The sequence below is a fragment of the Meriones unguiculatus genome, chromosome 21, assembly GCF_030254825.1.
Source record: "Meriones unguiculatus strain TT.TT164.6M chromosome 21, Bangor_MerUng_6.1, whole genome shotgun sequence".
In the NCBI taxonomy this organism is placed as follows: Eukaryota; Metazoa; Chordata; class Mammalia; order Rodentia; family Muridae; genus Meriones; species Meriones unguiculatus.
Genome location: NC_083368.1, coordinates 11,878,049 through 11,899,071, shown reverse-complemented (window position 1 = coordinate 11,899,071; position 21,023 = coordinate 11,878,049). Strand labels below are relative to the sequence as shown.

The 21,023-nt window shown below is 40.9% G+C and overlaps 1 protein-coding gene across 1 annotated transcript in view; it reads left to right on the top strand.

Moving 5' to 3' along the window:
* The window catches only part of Il23r (interleukin 23 receptor), a 58,898-nt gene extending 40,982 nt beyond the window's left edge, over nt 1–17,916 (top strand). The window contains exons 8-11 of the mRNA XM_060373820.1: nt 6,585–6,671; nt 9,310–9,412; nt 13,809–13,899; nt 16,221–17,916. Of these exons, the coding sequence (XP_060229803.1) occupies nt 6,585–6,671; nt 9,310–9,412; nt 13,809–13,899; nt 16,221–16,859 (920 nt within the window). The 3' untranslated portion in view covers nt 16,860–17,916. The remainder of the gene's footprint in view (nt 1–6,584; nt 6,672–9,309; nt 9,413–13,808; nt 13,900–16,220) is intronic.
* Nucleotides 17,917–21,023: the final 3,107 nt, after the last annotated feature.

The window sequence follows — 21,023 nt, the reverse complement described above, 5'->3', positions numbered from 1 at the left end:
AGGCGGTGTGAGGAAGGGGGCGGTCTGGGAGAAGAGAAAAGCACATGTGAGTTTGTTCAAGGCAGGTTAGCCGTGGCCGGTTCGTAATAAGCTTTCCAAGCCGGTTCCAGTCGAGGAAGTTACCTCAGCTGCCACTTTTCTCGGAGTGGGAGCCCTGGGCCGGTCGCGTCGGAAATGCCGTTGCAGACCCCAGAGCCTCTTCACTCCCCGGTGCTTCTGGAAATGAAGTGTGCTAAAGGGCAGACCAACCTTTAAGGTATCAGCGCTGGGTGTGGTGGCTGTTAACTGTAATTCCGGGCCGAGGCACACCGAGGCTCCGAGGGCAGCCTGAAGAGCAGAGCGCACGCTAAACCGGAAGGTGTGAAGAGACCCACCTCTCCCCTCAGCAATGGAGACAGTTACTATTTACCAGTCTTCCCAGGCTTAGTTTCCAGTTCTCAACGCTCAGCGTTCCAGCTTCTTCTTGGTTCCTTAGTTGACTCCATTGAAAACCGGAGGCAAACAACACCATTTAAATGAGCCCAGACGCAAAGGAGACGGCACGCAGAGCGGGGTTCCTGGACTGGGCTCCCGGGGCTCAAGCGGCTAAGCTTATCTAGGGCAAAAGGTGGGCTCCGAGGGCCGCACAGTCAGCTGCTCCACACAGGCCGGCATTTCTGCACGGATCTCTAGAGCTCTTTGCTCTCCTTTCTAGAGTTTGTGGTTGGCCTAATGATCTGCTCATGTGCACTGGGTCTTTCTGGGCTCTGCTGGCGAAAGATGGTGGAGATGCTGCCTCTGTGCCTTCCGTCAAGTCTGTTCTGCTGTGTTACAAAAGGGGGCTTTGTGGGTGAGCCTGGGGGAAGAATCGGCAGCGCTGCAAACCAGTCCTTGATGGAAATGCTTTTTTGTAAGCAACACGCATTGGCAAGAGGGGCCCTGCTGCTTAGTGTCCGCAGCAAAGAACGTAGACAAAAACGGGGAGACCCAAGTGTGGAACCCAGTTTCGCTTGTTTGTTTTTTAAGATGTATTTATTTAGTGTCCTGCCTGCATGTGTGCCTGCCCGCCAGCAGAGGGCAGCAGATCTCACTGTAGATGATTGTCAAGAGCCACCATGTGGTTTCTGGGAACTGAACTCAGGACTCTGGAAGGGCAGCCAGTGCTCTTAACCTCGGAGCCATCAATAACAGGCTTCAGTGAGCACGGGAAAATCTCAGGAATTCTCTCTAGCACTGTCTGGCTGCTTTTCTGGGAATGTACCGCCTCTGGCATCCTTGACAGCTCGGGTTCTTGAAAAGCAAAAGTGCAGGTCTGTGCTCTGGAATGGTGTCCAAGTGATTCCCTCTGCCACGTGTGGTTTCACCTGGCTGTGAAGTCTCGGGAAGACTCAGAACCACCGAGGGCTTCTAACCCACTAACCCGGACAGCTGCCATAGAAAGCCCTGGGGTCTGTAAGCACAGAACGCTCCTGAAATGATAGATACTTCATCAATAATTTGTAGCAAATCAATACTGAAAACCAAGTCACTGCCCTGAACAGGGTACTGCCAATGTAAATCGACCCCACTCCTCTGTCCCACAGACCTCTCTGTAATGGAAAAGAGCTTGAGTTTCGAAATCCTTTCATGAAGTAAGAGCGCCAAGGGAAAGGCAGCAATTTCATAATGACTAATTAGTGCTTGAACTGCAACTTTCAGTAAAAGTTTCCCAGAGAAGACAGACACCTATTGGGACGTTTTTCCAGAGGAAGGCAAGTGTGAGCAAGCTGTGAAACTTCCTTACACTTTGTTCCTGTGAAGTTCCTGGCTGTAGCATCACTGGCACTCCTATAAATGTTCATTAGTTCTTCAGGATTTTCAGTGTGTAAAGAAGGAAAACTAACCATCTTCATAGAAAATATATGTGGTATTAGATGTAATGCAAACAAGAAAACAGTGTACAGGATGTGTTTCCTAAGTTTTCTCTTATTTGTGATCAGAGATTTGTCATTTACACATAAAAGATTGATTATAATTTGTAGCTTCTTAGTTAGTAGACTGTGAAACAAAAGCAGTGTTCCTTGAAGCGCTTGGACTGGCTTAGTTTCCCAGGTGTCATGGTGAGTTTGTTACTGACATACTGTTGTTTCTTCCTTGGGCTTCTCATGCCTGCCTGATGTATGCTCAGTGTCTTCAATTTACCATTCAGTATATATACGCTAGACCAAATTTTTGTTCTTGATGTGATGGTATTGAATGCCACCATCACAGGTTTTGCCTGGGATGATAATGTTTAAATGCAGTTACTCAGTTGAATTATTAAAATAAGATTAGAAGAAAGATGGGGACCAACAGGAGACATTTATGTTTTAAGAAAATAGTAGGGGTGGGAAAAAAAAGATTTCCTTTTGCTTTGACTCGTCTTTCTTTCAGAAAATAATATCCAGAATGACACACCTGTCAGCTCTGATCTAAGTTCTTATAATGTGTCCTTAACTGACACAAAAACTGACAAAGGAAGAAGGAAATCAAACAGTCTCATAGACATTTATATTTGTGTATAAGAATCCCAATTATAGAAATACTGCCTTAAAAATATTAGAGATATGGGGCTTAAGATATATGGGAAATAATCAACTGATAAGAAAAGGAAATCTATGTGCAAAAACATTTGTCCCAAAGCTAATTATAATAATAAGAATTTGAAGCCAATTTAAATGTCAAACACAGCAATAGATACTGTTTTTGAGGCTCTAATTTATGCAAAACATGGTAATAAGTGTTTTATATAAAGTGTCTCATTGTGGTGGTTTGAATGAGAATATCCCCCAATGAGCTCCTGTGTTTGAATGCTTGGTCTCCAGTTAGTGAAACTGTTTGGAGAAGACTAGAAGGCATGTCCCTGTTGGAGGAGGTGAGCCCAGATCTATCTGACTTTCTCTCTCTCTCCCTCCCTCTCCCTCCCCTGCCCTTCCCCCCCTTTCCCTCTCCATCTCTTTTCTTTCTCTCCTCTCTACCTGCAACTTTCAGGTCAGATGTGAGCTCTCAGCTCCTACTCAGACACTTGTATCTGGCTACCTGCCACCATGCTTCCTACCATGACTCTCTGAACTGTAAGCGAGTCCTCAGTCAACTGCCTTCCTTAGAAACTGCCTTGATCATGGTGTCCCTTCACAGCAACAGCACAGTAACTAAGACACTCATTAAGATTCGAGAGTGAAGCATGGCTGTTATCCAGTTTTACTGGGAAGAACACAAGTCACAGAGAGGATTAATAATTTATTTGGGATTATGTAATTACAAAGTGGTGGAGCTAGGACCTGGGCTATTTTACGTGAGTCAGCAGCTTCTCAATAGGAATGTGATTGAATGGATATTGTATTGTATAAACATGGTGATTATTAAGTAATCACAAGTGTGTTTAGGGTAATTGTTAATGAAGAAGTGCTCATTATATAATGCTGAATGTAAAAGACGCACAGTGGCATTGTTAAAGCATGTGGTCTCCAATAGGGTATTGATGTAGAAACAATACTTACCAAATAAATACGTAGAATGATTGTCTCTAAGTGCTGAAATCCTGTGTTCTCTCCACAATCTTCTGTATTTTCAAGCTTCCCATAATTAGCATGTGTTTACAGAATGATCAAGAAAAGTATCTGGAGAAAATAATCATCAGCTGATTTAAAGAGTAAGTGTTCAGTGCTTTAGCCCACTGATACACACCGTCCTGGGATCAAGAGCCCAGTGAGGCCAGGCGGGGCCAATACACTGTGACTTTTCCCTGGAGGAGCAATGCTATCTTTGGGGGTATGGGGGACAGACTGCTGGCAGGGCCACCACCCTGAGTTGTCCTGCTACAGAACTGAGACTATTAATACATAAAACTAGTGACCAGTACCAAGGAAATGTAAACACTGGCTGAGAAGTTCCGCTCTTCACCTGGCCACCATTTCTAAGTCCTCCTTTGTCATTCAGTGAATGGCATGCTTAGTTCCGATGAAGTTACAGGCATGATGGTAAGGCTCAGCAGAGAGCACATGAGGTCTGTCATGTCACCTGAAACACACTGGAAAGTACTGAATGGTTGCCCCACAGTGATGACAAACATAGTTTGCCCAGAAGTAGGCAGAGAGTGAAGAGCTAAGAGGATCATTTGGTACCAACTCTGAGAAACAAATGGAACACATTATTTCTGAAACCAGCCCTTAGGAGTAGGTTTGATTAATTTAGCCTGGTATTCTTGGGGCTAAAAAGTATATCTATGCTCCGCTTTTTGCCCAAGGATAAGGAACTATTCTTATAAGAAACAGTCTAACTTCTTTGCAGATGTGTTGATCTCTATTAGGATCATCCTTACTTTCAATGTCAGTATATGAAACCTACATAAAAAATCTTTCCAAATTAGAAATTGTTTGGGTTTCTGAATATTAAATATATCTTGTGGAGATATACTAGTCACACAATGTAACACTGCACTGCAGGACAGAATTGTCCCACTATGAACAGAATCCCACAGGTAATGAAGCTTAGACATGGCATGAGGTCTGGCAGCATGCTAGTTAATGGCCTGTGGTTAAGCCTGACATAAGCAGGGTTTTACAGCAGTGAAGGGGTCTGTGCATGCACCATTCTATTTATGGATGCTTTCATATGTTAGCGTACTCAAAAGTACTACAAAATACTAATAGCCGGCGCATTAACAGGGTAAAGCTGGGTTATTTTTATCTCACACTTCTGTTTCCTGTCACAATATCTTCACCATAACTTTCACTTTTATAATGGAAAAAAAATTAAGTATGATTTATAAAGAGACTAGGTAGCCACTTGGTGGCGGTGTGACATGGCGAATGTATGGTTTCATTTCTAAAAAAAAGTCCTAGATTTGATTTCTTCTCTGATAGTCCTGTTTATAAGTAATTTTATTCATACATAAAGTTCTTTGCAAAATTACCCTCTCATAATTATCCACCTCTTTTAAATGACTAATTTAATTTAAATTAGTGTACCTCACTGATTTGAAACTATGATAACAAACTCTAAAGGAAAATTGTATTTACTCATTAAGGCTAATAAATGTGAAATATAGTAATTTTCATATGATAAAAGTTAATAACCCAGTGAAGTTTTCATTGCCAAATAACCAACTGTAGTTTATACAACAAAATAACATTAACTTGGATTTTGAAAGCACACTTTATTATTTTTAAATAAAAATGCTAGCTTTCCAATGATAAAAGTGAAAATAAAAATAACAGCAACATATGCTGTAAACCTCTCCCTTTACCAAAGGGAGAGCTCTGCTGCATTTTAATGTTGTATTTCTGGTTTTAGAACTCCAGAAGCATGTAGCTGCAGCTCCTTCTTGAGTTGTGGGAGCTACCACTGCTTTGTGCACTGGCTGCTGGCCATGACTGCTTAACCTCCACCACTCAGAATTTAGTGGAGTCACTTGCCAGAGAGTGGAAGAAACTTAGCAAGCCACCGAGAAGCTCAAAACAACTTCTGGTTGCCATAATTCACAGGAAACACTTTTCCTCTTGCTGTAGAAAGAAAGAGTCACAGCACAGGACAGAACTTTCAGTTTTCTGATGCTTTCATCTTCTAAAGTTCCCAGTCCATAGTTTACAGAAAACTGCCCTTCAGTTGCTTGCATACAATTAGCTTTTTCAAAAAATTCTAAAGGCTGATAGGAATCTTTTTTTTGAATACGTGCTGTCCATTTTTAATTAGCGTCCCATGGACGACACTTTATCTCATAAGCCTTTGACCACTTGACAACAGGGGCATCTCACGTTGTGCAAGACACTTTTTTCAAGAAGTAAATTTGAATAGTGACACTGGAATGACTGGAAAGCTGCAGTCTGAGGGATGCTGAACTTAGAACCTTCTTCAGAATCAAAACCTTCTTCAGAACTGTCTTCTGCCAACTTTGAGGGTTGTGTCTTTGATGTTACCTCTGGCTTTTCTCAATTATTCGGAAGCGGGAGATGGGCACGCTTGCTCTGGAACTCCCTTGAATTCAGACTTAAAGCAAAGTAACTGCCAAGATTTCTTACCTCTCCCAGTTCTGAAGCGTTCATTAGTGGGGCCCTGACAGGGCTGGCTGAAATCCACTGGAGCAGGAAAGCGGCAGAGAGGAGGCGTTAGTGACACCTCACCTCTGTGTTAGAGCCCTCCATGTGCCTGCTCACAAAAGTTCAGCTTAGGGCAGCTAAACCAGAGCCTGTCCACAGGCAGAGGCGACACGGCCCGGACCGTCAAGGCAGCCTAGGGTCTTGGCATCACCTATTTGAAGAAACCAAGCAAGGGCAAGTTATTGTGCATTTTTGTGGCTGGGTGGAATTTTTATCTTGGTATTGTCTTGGTTTTTGTTGCCTAGAAACCAAGTGAAATTGCTTGCCACACTGGAATGTTAAAGGCTGGTATAGTTCCTCCTTTGAGATGTAGGTGCTAAAAAGAAAATAAAGGAAGGTAGACCTTTGAGGTGTTTGCCTTATGCCTCTCTCTGAACCTATTAAAATTACTAGTTTAATCATCTCCAGACAAGAGAAGACTGTCTCAGGAAAGTGAGCAGCCAAAAGCTAAGACCTAAAATGCTGATACTCTTCTTTCTTTTTTTTAAGTTTCCCAGGTCACATCAAAATCATCCCATGAACCTCAGAAGACTGAGATGCTCACTGATACAATCTTCAAAGGACATCTTATTTCTGGTAAACACACACACACATGCACGCAAGCACACATGCACACGCACAAGTGTGTGTGTGTGTGTGTGTGTGTACTAAGGGCTCCTTAGCAGATAACTTCCACACCAAAAACAATGTATCAGCATTTCTGGGAAATGCAACAATCAGCTACTTTCTATGGGAAAATACTTGATTAGATTTAAAATGTGCTTACATTTAATGCAAACAATAGTTCAGTGATGCCTGTCTGCTGTGGGAGTGAGGTGGTTACACTGTCATTTCAGTAGGCTTCGGGTTTCCAGTCCCAAAAATGTGTTTTTAAAAAAATATACCACCTACCCACCATGTGCTAGGATTGTATTTGCATCGTCTGTCAATATCGAGAGCAGCCTGGTGAGATAAATGCCATGGCTCTACTTTACAGATGGGAAAACTGAAATTCAGGAAGCTTGAAGAGTGTTCAAATTACAAAGCTGTTAGAAATTCAGATCTTATTCTTTTGCTTTCTGTTAATTTGTTTGTTTATAATTTTGTTTCTCAAGACAGGGTCTCACACTATAGTCCAGTTCCAAGATATCCTGAAACCCACAACAAGCCTCCTGCCTCAGTTTCCCAAATGCTGGGGTTACAGGCATGAGACGTCACATTCCGCCCTATTCTTTTAACTACACATGTCTATGCTTTTTCTCGTCAATGAACCAGCTCTCGTTTTGTTTGTTAGCATGGCTTGATCTGTTTGTGGACGTGTCTAAATGTTTCGGGCATGCAAAGATAGTAGATGATATGGTACAATGGGCAAACATAACACTAAATTGAAATTTGACATTAAAAACCTTGAGGCCTGACTACTTCACTAGTAGACTGTTTACTTCCTGGCACAAACCTAAAAATTTTCAGATTGTATTGATATTTTTATATTTTTGTTAGTTTATTCAACAAATGTGTGCTAAATAACTATGTGCCAGGTACTGTGCTGGGTGATGAGAAGTTAACAATAAAAAGACAGACAAAGCTGGACATGTTGGGATATGCCTATATCTTAGCAATTAGAGGTGGAAGCAGAAAAGTTAATAATTCAAAGCCTCAGGTTGAAGCCAGTTTAAGCTACATGAGACCTTTTCAAAGAAGGGGTCATGGAGGGAGGAAGAGAGGAAGGAAGGAGGGAAGGAAGGAAGGAAGGAAGGAGAGAAGGAAGGAAGGAAGGAAGGAAGGAAGGAAGGAAGGAAGGAAGGAAGAAAGGAAAAAAAATAATCAATGTCATTGTCTTCATGGAGCGTCTACTCTTGGTAGATAGGGGAGAAAAGCTATTAACAAAACAACAGAATGTTACATGTTATAGAGAAACATGAAGCAGGCAAAGGCATAAGTACAGACATGCACATTGAAATTCCTCTGGAAATTGTGGAGGCTCGGGGCTCATGGCTGCTCCATTAGACAGACAGTACTATCTATGTCTTATGGAAAGTGAAATGTGAATCTCAGTAAGTTTATAATTAGTCCCCATGCTCACTGAGCTGATGAATGGCAGAGTTCAATTAGTCTCTTGGCCCTCTTGTCTCCTCCTTATACCTTTTTTCCAAACCGTATTATCTTGATAATCCTCTCTCTAATTCCAAGCTCTAATGCTTAAGGGTGTGCAGCAGCTTGTAACCCCATTAGTTGCTTAGGATATTCAATAATCAGTCTTTGTCTCTAGGAAAAATACTAATTCCCTAGTCTATGAGGATTTTAAACAGATTGGAGTTCACAGGCTCCTGTCTTGGCAAGTAGGTTTAAAGACGAGGAAGGACAGCCTGGAACTCTCCAGGTGAACGGGGCAGAGAAGGGACCAGTAGCTCCCCAGGGCTAATGATAAGAGAAAAGCGGGAAAGGGAGGCAGGGGTGGAAGGACAGAAAGGAGGCTGCTATTCAGCATGGCCCCACAGCAAGTTCCAAACTGGTAAGTCACGTCTAAAATAGCTTGTGAAAATACTGAGATTATTTTCCTCTTACTAGGGAGAAAATGTGATGGGCCTATGAGTAACACATGTTGCATAAACTATACTGACAGAGCTAAAAAGATGAATTCGACTTCAAAATGTAAAAAAAAAAAAAAAAAAAAAAAAAGTGTTTTAAAAAAGGGTGCAAGATGTGGCAATTTTGGTTTCTTTCTGACCGCATATATTGTTCTTAGTAGAATTACTGCGTTTTTTCATGGGTCGAATTTCGTTTTGAAGAATGGTGAGAAGTCACAGATAAATTTTACCCCACAGAATGGGTTACAGAAATGATCTTAGTTGTGACTTCAGCTAGCCTTAGACGTTGTCAGAGCAGCTGGGAATTCCAGCTGGGTCAGACAAACCAAATGAGGTTTATCACAACACATATTCACATAAAACACGTGTGTGTGAGTTGGCCACATTTGCTGGAGGTGCACTTCCAGAAACCCAGCAGCCTCAGACAGGTGCGGCCCTCATCTCCTCAAACCAAAGATGGCTTCCTGCGGTATACGGTCAGGCAATCTGGAAGGACAGTCACTTCGTGGCCCTAGGTGGAGGCTGCCTCTGCCTTTCCCTCCTTTGAGATCAGTGACTGTCGCTTTAAACAGGGCACAGAGAACGATGACACGGTCATCACAAGGATACTAATGCCCAGTTAAAATTACTTTTCTTTCCTTCGTTAGATAATAGTCAAGACATTGGACTTTTGTCGGGAATGGTCTTCTTGGTCATCATGTTGCTGTTTTTTACTCTGATCGGGATATTTAACAGATCACTTCGAATAGGGTAGGTTTTTGTAGTTTCTGGTTCCGATTTAGGTCATGTATGTGTACTGTCAAGATGTAGTCAATTCAATTATTTTCACATTAACATCCTTATTTTGAAAAAGAGAAATGTATTATTACCATTATTGCCTGTGTATAATTTGTGACTAGGAGAAGGTTCACATGCTTGGAGATCAGAGGACAACTTTGTGGAGTTGGTTTTCTCTTTCTGCCTTTATGCGAATATTCAGGAATTGAACTCAGATCCTCAGGTTTGTACAGCGAAACCTTTACCAGCTGAGCCATCTCGCCAGCCCTGAAAATAAAAAATTGGAGGACAGGGATTTAATACGTACCCATGTTTGGCAAGCTCTTTACAAATGTCATTCAGTTAGTCCTCAAAATGATTTCATCAGAAAAGCTCTGTGTCCCGTATCACAGGAGTTAACAAGGCTCAGAAAGAAAGGTTGACTCCTCCGCCCAAGGCCACCAAGCTCTCAGCAGAGAGTGAAAGCGGACATCAACCTCCACGTTCTCGTCTGCCTACACAGCGCTTTGATTGTGCCTAAGCACTGTCCACAGTGCCTAGATTCTTCACAGTGGCCACAGGCTGCCTTAACTTCTAGCCAAGCATAAAAGTGAAGCAGTGTGAACACAAGCAGTCAGCTTAATTTGTCACTCCATTACCAACTGTATTGATGCTTGTGAATCTTACCCCAAAGCCCCTTCTCTTTTGAAAATACTCGAACAATTTCACACACGTATATAGTGTATTTTGATCGTGTTCACTCCCCATTCCCCTTTCTTATTCCCCCCTTCTGTACCCCACTTAGTTTTTAATTGGGGTTGCTTGCATGTGCACAGATGTAGAGTTATTTGCCGAATCATGGCCAACTTAGCAGAGACTACGCTCTCACAGAAAAATGATTCCCCATCACCTGCCAATAGCTCCTCGGCGAGGGGTAGGAATCATGTGCGGTTCCATATCCATTCTGGAATGCTTTGCAGGTAACTGCGGCTGATATGCGATTGTGAGCACAACGGCCCTGCCGTGTTCTAGAGACAGGGTTTCACAACGCTCCTCCCATCCTCTGGCATGCTCTCTTGAGCCTTGTAGGATGAGGGCATTATAGATGGTCCAGTCAGGCTGGTCATTAAGTATTTACTTAATTCTCAGCATTTGGACCTGTTATGTGTCTTTGCATTGACTGCTGCTTACTGCAGAAAGAAAAAAAAAAGCTTCTGAGCTCCTGATACCTCAAAGCCCACCCCCCTAGTGACAGACTGCCTCTAACAAAGCCACACTACTCCAACAAGGCCACACCTCCTAACAGTGCCACTCTCTATGGGCCTATGGGGGCATTGTTACTGAAACCACCACAGCAACTAAAATTAGTAGTAGTAGCTTTTGTTATCTGGGGGACAGACTCATCATCTTTGAAACAACTCTAACCAGCATGGTAGCAGTAAAGAGCTATGCTTACTAGTTTAAAATGAGATACAGGGGAAGGAAAGGCCCCTGACTGCCTGGATATTGCCAGACACACTGTCATTTCTAATGTGTTAATAGACCAAAGTTGCTAAATGTTGCAATTTTCTAGTGCATCTAATTATACACTGATTTGGGCACACATGAACATTCATTGGTTTCTGGCTTAGACTGGATGTATATGTGTCAAATCAGAAATTGGAAGCCAGTTTCTTCTCTTTTCATTCTTTGTTTATTTGTTTGTTTGTTTGTTTGTTTGTTTTTGTCATTAGTTTCATGAGCTAATCTTTCATTGAAATGTATAATCAAAATGAAAAATTTTATGCAAGCTAGTCTATAACTTATACTAACCTAATATCTACACAGGCTTTTCCCACAGAACTTAAGTAATATTTCAATTTTTAAATTATATGTTAATAAGCATATTTACAGTACCTTTTCAAAGTGGACAATCTAGTATGTAATTTTGCTTGGGGATGTATTCAAATGTAATTATTTATGAAGACTCTGGAAATATGTTAATGTTCAAATAATGTCTGCAAAAATTCTAGTATTTATATTATCATCCAAAGATATCCTAGATATTTTCAAATTTTAATAACCATCTTAGTATAACCCAAAGACTTTTATTTAGTAATAATGCATAAGAAAATAAAACAATTCATGGATAATTTAAGTGCCTAAGTTCTAATTTTAAGAAGATAAAAAAAAGGCTGAGTGGATGGTCTTTCAGTAAAGCACTTGCTTTGCAAGCAGGAGAACTTGAGTTTGAGCCCTTGCACCCAAGTTAACGAGGCCACAGGTGGGGTGTTGCTTACTTATAATCCCAGTGCTGGAAAAGCAGGAACAGGCAGGTCTGTGAGACTCCCTTGTCAAGCTCCAGGCCAGTGAGAGACCCTGTCTTTAAATAAGGCAAGTAGCACCAAAGGAATGAGCCCAAGGCTGTTCTCAGGCCTCCACATGTACACATATCCAAACATACATACACACACATACACACAAATGTACACATGCAAAATAGAAAGAATAGTTCCAGTACAAGTATTTAACATACAAGCTACATGCAGATAGTTATCTAATACAATTATACATGACTGATAAAAGCCTGTTATTAGAAGCAGAACTAAAACAGAGACAAAAATCACATCTTATATATGAACAGATTAAGACCAAGTTACCAATAATGCATCAGCACCACATTAAGGAAAGCAGTGAAAGCACTTCCCTTGGAGTCACTTAGCCAAGAACCAATGGGTTCAGATTTGAATCCTCTGCTTCAAATCCTCCTCCAGTGGTGCTCCCTGTACCTTTAATCCTCATCTGTATGTTGTATGAGTCTGAACCTGTACCTGCCTGAAGTCTGCCTTGTGGATCTGTCTGTCCATGTGTCTGTGTGTGTCTATTTCTGTGTGTGTCTGTCTGTGAGTGCCGGGTCTCTCCTGCACAAAAGGATTCACTCTACTTATTGAACAGCGCAGAAAGCATCACATGGGAAGGGGTGTGATACTTTACCGAAATCCCAAACAGTTTTATAAGGGATTAAGTCCCTGGCTCTACCTTATTCCAACTGGCCCAGATAACAAATATTGTTTATCAACCGACAGCCATACATGGTTGCTTTATAGGAGATTTCAGGAAGTGGCTTTCAGCTTCTACATTTGCTGCTTTTAGCAAATGACAAACATGCATTGTCTGGGTCAGGAGCATGATGCAATATTAATATTATGTATTGCATAATATTTAATATTCCAGCTATGCATTAGCTTAGGCTATGGATGTTGCTTACACGGAAAATCCAAGGCAAGTAAAGTTGGCTGTTACATTGCTCTCTTAAAGGCAGGTTAAACAAACTGAGGCTAGAATTCTTAAGTCTTAGGTGACCTTGAGGTGTATTATTAAATCTGGCTGTGAGACCCAGCAAAAGTTCCAGTCTTTTAGAATGGAAGATATTTTCAGAATATTGCATAGCAATATATATAGTATGATATATAAATATAATGAAACAAAGAGTTAAATTTTAAAAATATATGTGTAAAATCCCTTTGTACTGCATCAGTGTGGTATGGTAAAACCTCCCAGGAGCATCCACTCACTAGCTTAGTCTAATTATGAACATAGAAAGAACATGAATTAATTTAAAAAACCGAGACAGAGAAGAGTGTATAAATATATGTAGAGAAATCATTTTCCCTAGTATCAATCAAGGTCAAAGGAGCTTGCCAAGTTCACTCAGCCATTTTGGTTGTTACTTAATAAATGTGTCTAGAGAACCTGTTAAAAGAAATAACAGGTCTTACTTGTTTTTCATAGTCTCTTCATGTGTAAAAATATACCTCAGATCAGTGTGGTCTTGTCTATATCCCTGGTACAACCTGTTTGCCCAAATGAGCTTGCACAGTCAATGTAGACTGTGCTTTTATATATGAAGACAGCACCAAGAGGAACAAGGAACATTTGACAAGATTTCTTACTGAATGCTTTTTCTTTCTTTCTTTCTTTCTTTCTTTCTTTCTTTCTTTCTTTCTTTCCAATTTATTCATTTTATATCCCAATTCTAGTCCCCTCCTTCATCTCCTGCTGGTCCCACCTCCTTCATGTCTCCCCATCCCCTTCCCCTAGTCCTAGGGGGAGAGATTAAAGCCTTTGCTTCATGAGGTTAAATTACATTCCATTCTAGCTCCGCCCATGATTGCCTGCACCAGTTCTAAAGAAACATTGTGAGGAGTGTGATGGTCACAGCTTTAATCCCAGCACACAGGAAGAAGAGACAGAGAGTTCCCTGAGTTCAAAGCCAGCCTGGTCTGCAGAACAAGTTTAATGACAGCCAGGGCTACACTGAGAAATCCTGTATATTAAAAAAAAAAAAAAAAGAAGGAAGGAAAGGAAAGGCAGGTGGGTGCTGCTTCTAACGTATCATCTTGTTTTCTAGAATTAAAAGAAAAGTCTTACTGATGATCCCTAAGTGGCTTTATGAAGATATTCCTAATGTGGAAAATAGTAATGTTGCAAAACTATTACAGGTAATCAAACAACACCAAACAGAAACTGATTGGTACCCTGTGTGATGGGGTAAGCCAGTAATACCAGCACTGGGAAAGCTGAGGCAGGAGGATCACAAATTCAAGGCCAACCTGAGCTATATAATAAGACCTTGTCAAAAAATCAGGGACTGGAGAGGTGGCTCTGTGGTTAAGAGTTCCTGTAGCTCTTGCAGAGGACCCAGGTTCAATTCCTAGCACCTACATGGTGGCCCACAGCCATCCATAACTCCAGTTCCAGAGAATTCAATGTCTTTTTCTGACTTCCACAGGCACCATATACACACACAATGTGCATGCATATATGTAAGCAAAACACTCGTAAATCTAAAATAAATACATAGTAAACAACAACAAAATTTCCATAATTGAAATATCAGTTGGGACCAAGAATGCAGTCTAGTCACTAGGATATAAACAGAAAGAGGGAGAAAGAAGGAGAGAAGTATGGAGAGGCCTGTGGACAACAGTATACATGTACACATACACATAAATGTACTTCACGTATACATATCACTTACATGTACATTATGTATTATATATCATATCTATACATCATACACATGCACATACATTCACATGTACACCCATACACACATGAGCGTCATACATACACATCATGTATGTCATGTATATTATATCTATCATGTACATATACATCATACATATGCATATACATACACACATACATCATATACATGTACAGATACCTTATCTACATCTACGTCATCTACACCTACACACATATATACATATATGCACATACACACATGTGCACATACACATAAACACATGCACATATAAACATACACATACATATACACATATGCGTGTATACATACATACGGAAACAAAATTGTAGCATTTCAAATCCTCCTTAGTTGAAATGGCAGAGTTAGGGGATTAAAGGGCAGGAGAAAAGAAACTATACTATTCAGGAGGAAAGCAAGATGGAAGATGAGTTACTGTCTTCAGGGCAGAGGACGGAGGGAAGAAACATGCTGTAGCATATGTACTAGAGGTTCCAAGAGACTTGTTTACAAGAGATGAAGATGTGTCCAAGTCTCAGGGAGGTAGCATTTCATTTCTCCAACTGTATGGACTGCTCGAGGATTATTATTGGGTGCCCATGGAAGATGGTATCACCAGGGGTGAGCTAGGAAAAGAGGAGTACACATGACAGCTTTGGAAAGCTGGAGGGTAGGGGGAGCTTTGCCAGCTATAGAGCGGAGGAAGGGAGGAAGGGTCCGATGTGTGTTTCCAGAACTCTGCTTAGCCAGTACCATTTTCAACACCCAGTCAGGGAGACAGAAATGTCATCTAAACATGTACTGCCACCAAACCAATGGCCATAGAAAATAAGACCCCAAGTGTGATGGGACCAGAGAGAAAATATGAGAATATGAGGACTTTCTTGAGAGAAAGAATATTCTAGGCAGAAGGGTGAGCTCAGGAACAGAGGGGACAGCAATATCTTGGGCAGACCAGGCCTATTTATAAAACAGACACACACGGCTCTGCTTAAAGCTGGGTGGGCCCATTGGCTTCGTTTGCTTTCTGGTGATGTGATAACACACCATGACCAAAAGGAACTTGGGAAGAAAGGGGTTCATTCATTTTTCTATCATCTATCTTCTATCCTCTATCCCCTATCATCTATTATCCAGGAAGGGAGGGTAGAAACCTGAGGCAGGAAGTGATGCAGAAGCCATGGGTGAGTGCTGCTTGCTGGCTAGCTTTCCATGGCGGCTCGGTGTGCTTTCTGATGGCATCCAGGGCCACCAAATCAGGGTGGCCCTGTGCACAATTATCCAGTCTCTCCAACAACAATCGTCAATTAAGAAAACGTGCCACAGGCCAATCTGGAGGCTACGTTTCCTCAACCGTCTTCCAAAATGACTTTAGCTCAAGTTGACACAAAACTAGTCAGCACACCTGCTAGTCAACTCAGCCCAGAAACACAGCATCTGAAAGAAGGGGTCTCAGGACAAAATTAAAATAAACAAGTAAAATGGTAAAAGCTTTTAAAAAAGGTTTTAATCAAGAAATATTCTTAAGACATGGGTTGTTTTTAATTCTTTCTTTGGGAGACATTAAAAAAGGCTTTAGAAGATATCAAAAAGACAGAAGGAGGAAATCATCCAGGAGATAAACACTAAGAAGATAGAGAGAAAAAAAGTTGGGGAAATAAAATTTCAGCCACAACTCAATTACTCAGTTGATTCTTTTAAATGGTTTTTGGTGAGGTTTTTTTGGGGGGTTAGGGGTTGTTTGTAAAATGAAGTAACATATTTTTTTTCTAGGAAAAAAGCATATTTGAGAACAATAATGCCAGTGAGCAGGCCCTGTATGTGGATCCTGTGCTTGCAGAGATAAGTGAAATCTCTCCGCTGGAACCCAAGCCCACAGATTACAAAGAAGAAAGGCTTGCAGGACTCCTGGAGACAAGAGACTGTCCACACACAGCATCGTCTACCGGTTCTTCTGTTGTGTACATTCCTGACCTCAACACTGGATACAAACCCCAGATTTCAAACGTCCCCCCTGGAGGAAACCACTTCATTAACGGAGATACGAGAGGCTCTGCAACCCTCGAGGCCACAGGTGGCCACTTTGCCAGACTGAAAGCATATCCCAGCTTCGCATTTTCTGCCTCAAATATGACTTTACTAAGCAAAACACTAACTTTTGATGAATTGAATCTAGTTTTAAATCAAGATGAACTCAATCCTCTTGACATACAAAACTCAAGACAGGAGGAAACCAGTATGATTTTGGGGAGCGACTCACACAGTGAGACTGTCCCGGAACAGACTCTGCTGTCTGATGAATTTGTCTCCTGTTTGGCAGTCGGGAGTGCGGACTTGCCATGTATTAATTCTTACTTTCCACAGAACGTTTTGAAAAGCCACTTCAGTGGGATTTCACTATTGCAAAAGTAAGACTATGGCATCAGAGTCGGTGTGAGATGCCGCCCTCCCCCTGCAAGCCAAATCTTACCTCAAAAGAAGAGCAATTACTGTTCAAAGACATCAGGATGGAACATGTCTCACTGACAAATCAAAACAAAAGAGAGACAGTAAGGATGTGTTTGTTTGTTTGTTTTCATTTTCATTTTAATATTTCCACTTGAGACAGGATCTCACAGAGCCCAGCTTGACTCTAACTCACTATATAGCTCAGGATGCTGAACTCCTGATTTTCCTGTCTCTTCCCAAGTGCTGGAATTAAAGGTGTGCGCCGCTAGAACCATTTCTTTTATACTTTCTTCATTAAATTGTATAGATCAGCTCTGTTTGTATAAAGGATAGATCGTGCAGAACACAAAGTAGTGAAATAAATGTAGCAAATGGGTCTTTTAAAATCAAAACATGAATATTTCCTTACCCAGGCAGAAACAAGTTTAATTTTCATCTTATCACTTAAAATTCTCCTGAGTAGATAAAATACAGAACCACAAAATAAGGCAGAAACAGAGGCCAGAAGCTAATTAACATACTTGCTTATTGTTCTTGCAGACTTTCCTTGTTTTAGATTGAAAGACTGTAAAACAGTGGTGGTTGGAACCATGGGCCTGCTTGGTCCATTCAAGCTAAGAGCGGAGGGTGGTGGGCTTCCTTGTGCAGCAAACACTAATATTTACATTCTAGCAAAATTTGTGTGAGGTAGGAGGCAGAGGATCGACAAGACAGGCACTCTGATTTCTATTGTCAACTATGTGTTGAGTATGTCATAAAACTCTCTAAAAACAAATTTGTATCCAACTCTGAGATGGTGAACATCCATTACATTTACTCTTGTCCCACAGCCTGTGTCTGCTGCAGGCATTGCAGGCTGGTCATTACATGCCTCAGTTTACTCTTTTCTCACCCTGTGAAGCCCTTGTGCTTTAAAGAAGAACAACTAGCTAAAATGTAAGAAGCTTATAAGGTAGCGTAAATTCTGTCTATCCTAAAATATATATGTATATGTTGTACTTTACGTCACCTAAAAAGGATTTTTTTGTATCACTCACAAAATACAAATGTTAAATATTTTGACTTATAAATTGTCATGACCTTGCCTTATTTTTCCCTAAAGGAACTGAAAATAACAGGTCAGATTTGAGACACAGTGACAAGATGGGTTTGTCTTGCTGACTGATCTGGCATATTGTGGAGGACGTTTGCACAGGCCATGTCACTGTAATCCTAAATCGAAATCTATTTGGAAAGTTTTTGTCTAGTTTAACAGATGAGAGCAAAGAGTTCTTTGCTCCTCAGTAAATGCTTCTGCGGCAGCGCCGTGCGTGCCAGGTGCTGTGAAAGGAGCAACGGTTTTTGTTCTGTTGCGGCTCCTCCCACCACATCCCTGTTCGGCAGAGGAAAAACTTTTTTTTTTTTTTAAATTAGCTTACAAAGTAACAGGTTTCTTTGTGGCTTTTTAATATCTCCTTAGTTCTGGTTGACACTCTCCCCACTTTGTGTCCTTTCCCCCTTGCTCACTAAGCCCTCCCACCCCCAGTGATCCCACTTACACAGCACATTTGTTCTATTCCCCCCCCCATCCCTCTCCCCTGAAACCCCCCTTTCTCCTCTCAGGGGCTTCCACACATGCTCATGTCTACAAAGGCACATAAACATATCACAGCCAGGGATCCCCAGATGAGAAAGAAGGTGAAGTGTTGTCTTTCTGAGCACGGGTTGCTTCATCCATGTAGTGTTTGGGGGATGAGGAGATGGTTAACGTGGGCACTGCTTTTACAAGAGCTGGAGCCCCACTCCCAGGGTCCATGCTTGGCTCACAGCTGCTCAAGCTCCAGGGGATGGAACAGCATTTCTGTCCTCTCAGAGCACCTGTACAATATACCCCTATACAGACAGACACTTAATTTAAATACATATTTATAGAAAACAATATGTAATATTTTCTAGTCTCATCTATTTTCTGCAAATTTCATAATTTCATTTTTTCTTTGTTGAAGAACAATATTCCATTGTGCGTATGTACCACATTTTCACTATCCATTTATCAGTTAATGACATCTACACTAGTGCCATTCCTTGATTATCGAACGTAGAGTAACAATGAGTGATGAACAGTATCTCTCTAATGGATGTCCTTTTGTTACAGGCCCAAGAACAGGAGAGCTGGGTTATACAATAGATCTATTATCGGTTTCTGAGGACTCTCCAAACTGTTTTCCACTATGTCAGCATTGGTTTACACTGCCACCAACAACGCATCAGGGTTCTCTTCTCCCACATTATCACCAGGATTTGTTTTCTTGATAATAGCCAGTCTGACTGGGGAGGCATGGAATCTCAAAGTTTTAATTTGTATTTCCCTGATGCATAATGATACCAAACACTTTTTTTAAAAAACCACTTATTTCTTCTTTAAAGAACTCTCGGCTAACTTTCTAAGCTTATTTTTAAATATTCAGGTTGTCTGTTTCCTTTGTAAATGTATCTGTATGTATCTGCGTTTTTCACAGCGCATGTCTGTACACCATGTGCGTACCGGACCCATGGAAGCCAGAAGACAGCAATGGTGCCACTGGGACTGGAGTTACAAATGGTTGCAGTCACTAGGGATCAAAGTCAGGTTCTCTGGAAGAGCAGTCAGTGTTCTTAATCATTGAGCCAGTTCGCCAGCCCCTTGTTTGTTTGTTTGTTTGTTTGTTAGTTATTTGGTCATTTTAGTTCTTTTAATATTCTAGATATTAATCCTCTATCAGAAGTACAGCTGGGAAAAAAATCTCCTATTCTGTAAGCTGTCTCTTCATTTGATTAACTATTTCCTTTGCTGTACAGAAACTTTTTAATTTCCTGAAGTCTCAATTGTTTCCTGAGCAACTGGAGAACCTTTTCAAAAAGTCCTTGCCTGAAGAAGAAATCAAGAAACAAATGGAAGGGCTAGAGAGATGGCTCAGAGGTTAAGAGCACTGGCTACCCTTCCATAGGTCCTGAGTTCAATTCCAGACAACCATATGGTGGCTCACAACCATCTATAAGGAGCTCTGGATCTGGTGCCCACTTCTGGCCTGCAGGCATACATACAGTCAGAACATAAATAATAAATAAATAAACAAATAATTTTTTAAAGAAACAAAGGAAGAAAGGAGGAAGGAAGGAAGGAAGAAAGAAAGGAAGAAAGGAAAAAATGACAGACAGACCTTGTAATAAACCTAATGAAGGAAAGACCTGTATAATGAAAACTGAAGGTACTTTTTTTCTGTAGAACTTTCACAGTTTCACCCTTACACTGAGGGCTTTGATACTCTGGGAGTTGACTTTTGTGCTGGGTAAGAGATAAGGATCTCATTTTATTTTTGTACATGTGGATATCTAATTTTTCCCAGTGCCTTTTGTTGAAGAGGCTGTCTTTTAGCCAGTGTCTTTTTTTTTTTTTTGGCATTTAAAAAAAATCACATTACTGTGGCTATTTTATGTCAGCATCATCTCTATATATATCTTTTAGTGTGTTTTAGCACCATGCTGTTTTTATTACAATAGCTCTGTAGTATAGCTTCAAATCAGGCAAGGCAATCCCTCCTTTACCTTTTTTGCTCAGAATTGCTTTAGCTATCTGGGGCACTTTGTGCTTCCATGTATATTTTAAGATCCTTTTATCTAATTTTATGAGGAATAGTATTGAGGTTTTGATTGGATTGTGCTGAATCTGTAGATTTCTTTGGTAAGAAGGCCATTTTTGCAACACTAAATTCTTCTGATCTATACGTATATGAGGTTTTTCCATCTTCTGGTGTCTTCCTTGATTTTTTTCCTTCAGTTTTTAATGTTTCCTCACAGAGGGCTTTCATATCTTTAGTTAGGTTTATTCTAAGGTGTTTTGCTTATTGGCTTATTTGTTTTTTCAGTCTGTTGTGAATAGGATTATTTCCTTGATTATTTTCTCAGTATACCTTCACTGATATATAAGAAGTTCATTGATTGGTGTCTTGTCACCTTGCTGAAAGTGTTGACCAGCTCTGGGAGTTTCCTGGAAGATTCTTTTGGTCCCTTATGTAGAGGATCATGCTATCTGCAAATAGAGACATGCTGACTTCTTCTTTTCCTGTATTTATATTTTTACTTGCTTGTGTTATTGGGTTCGCTAAGTCT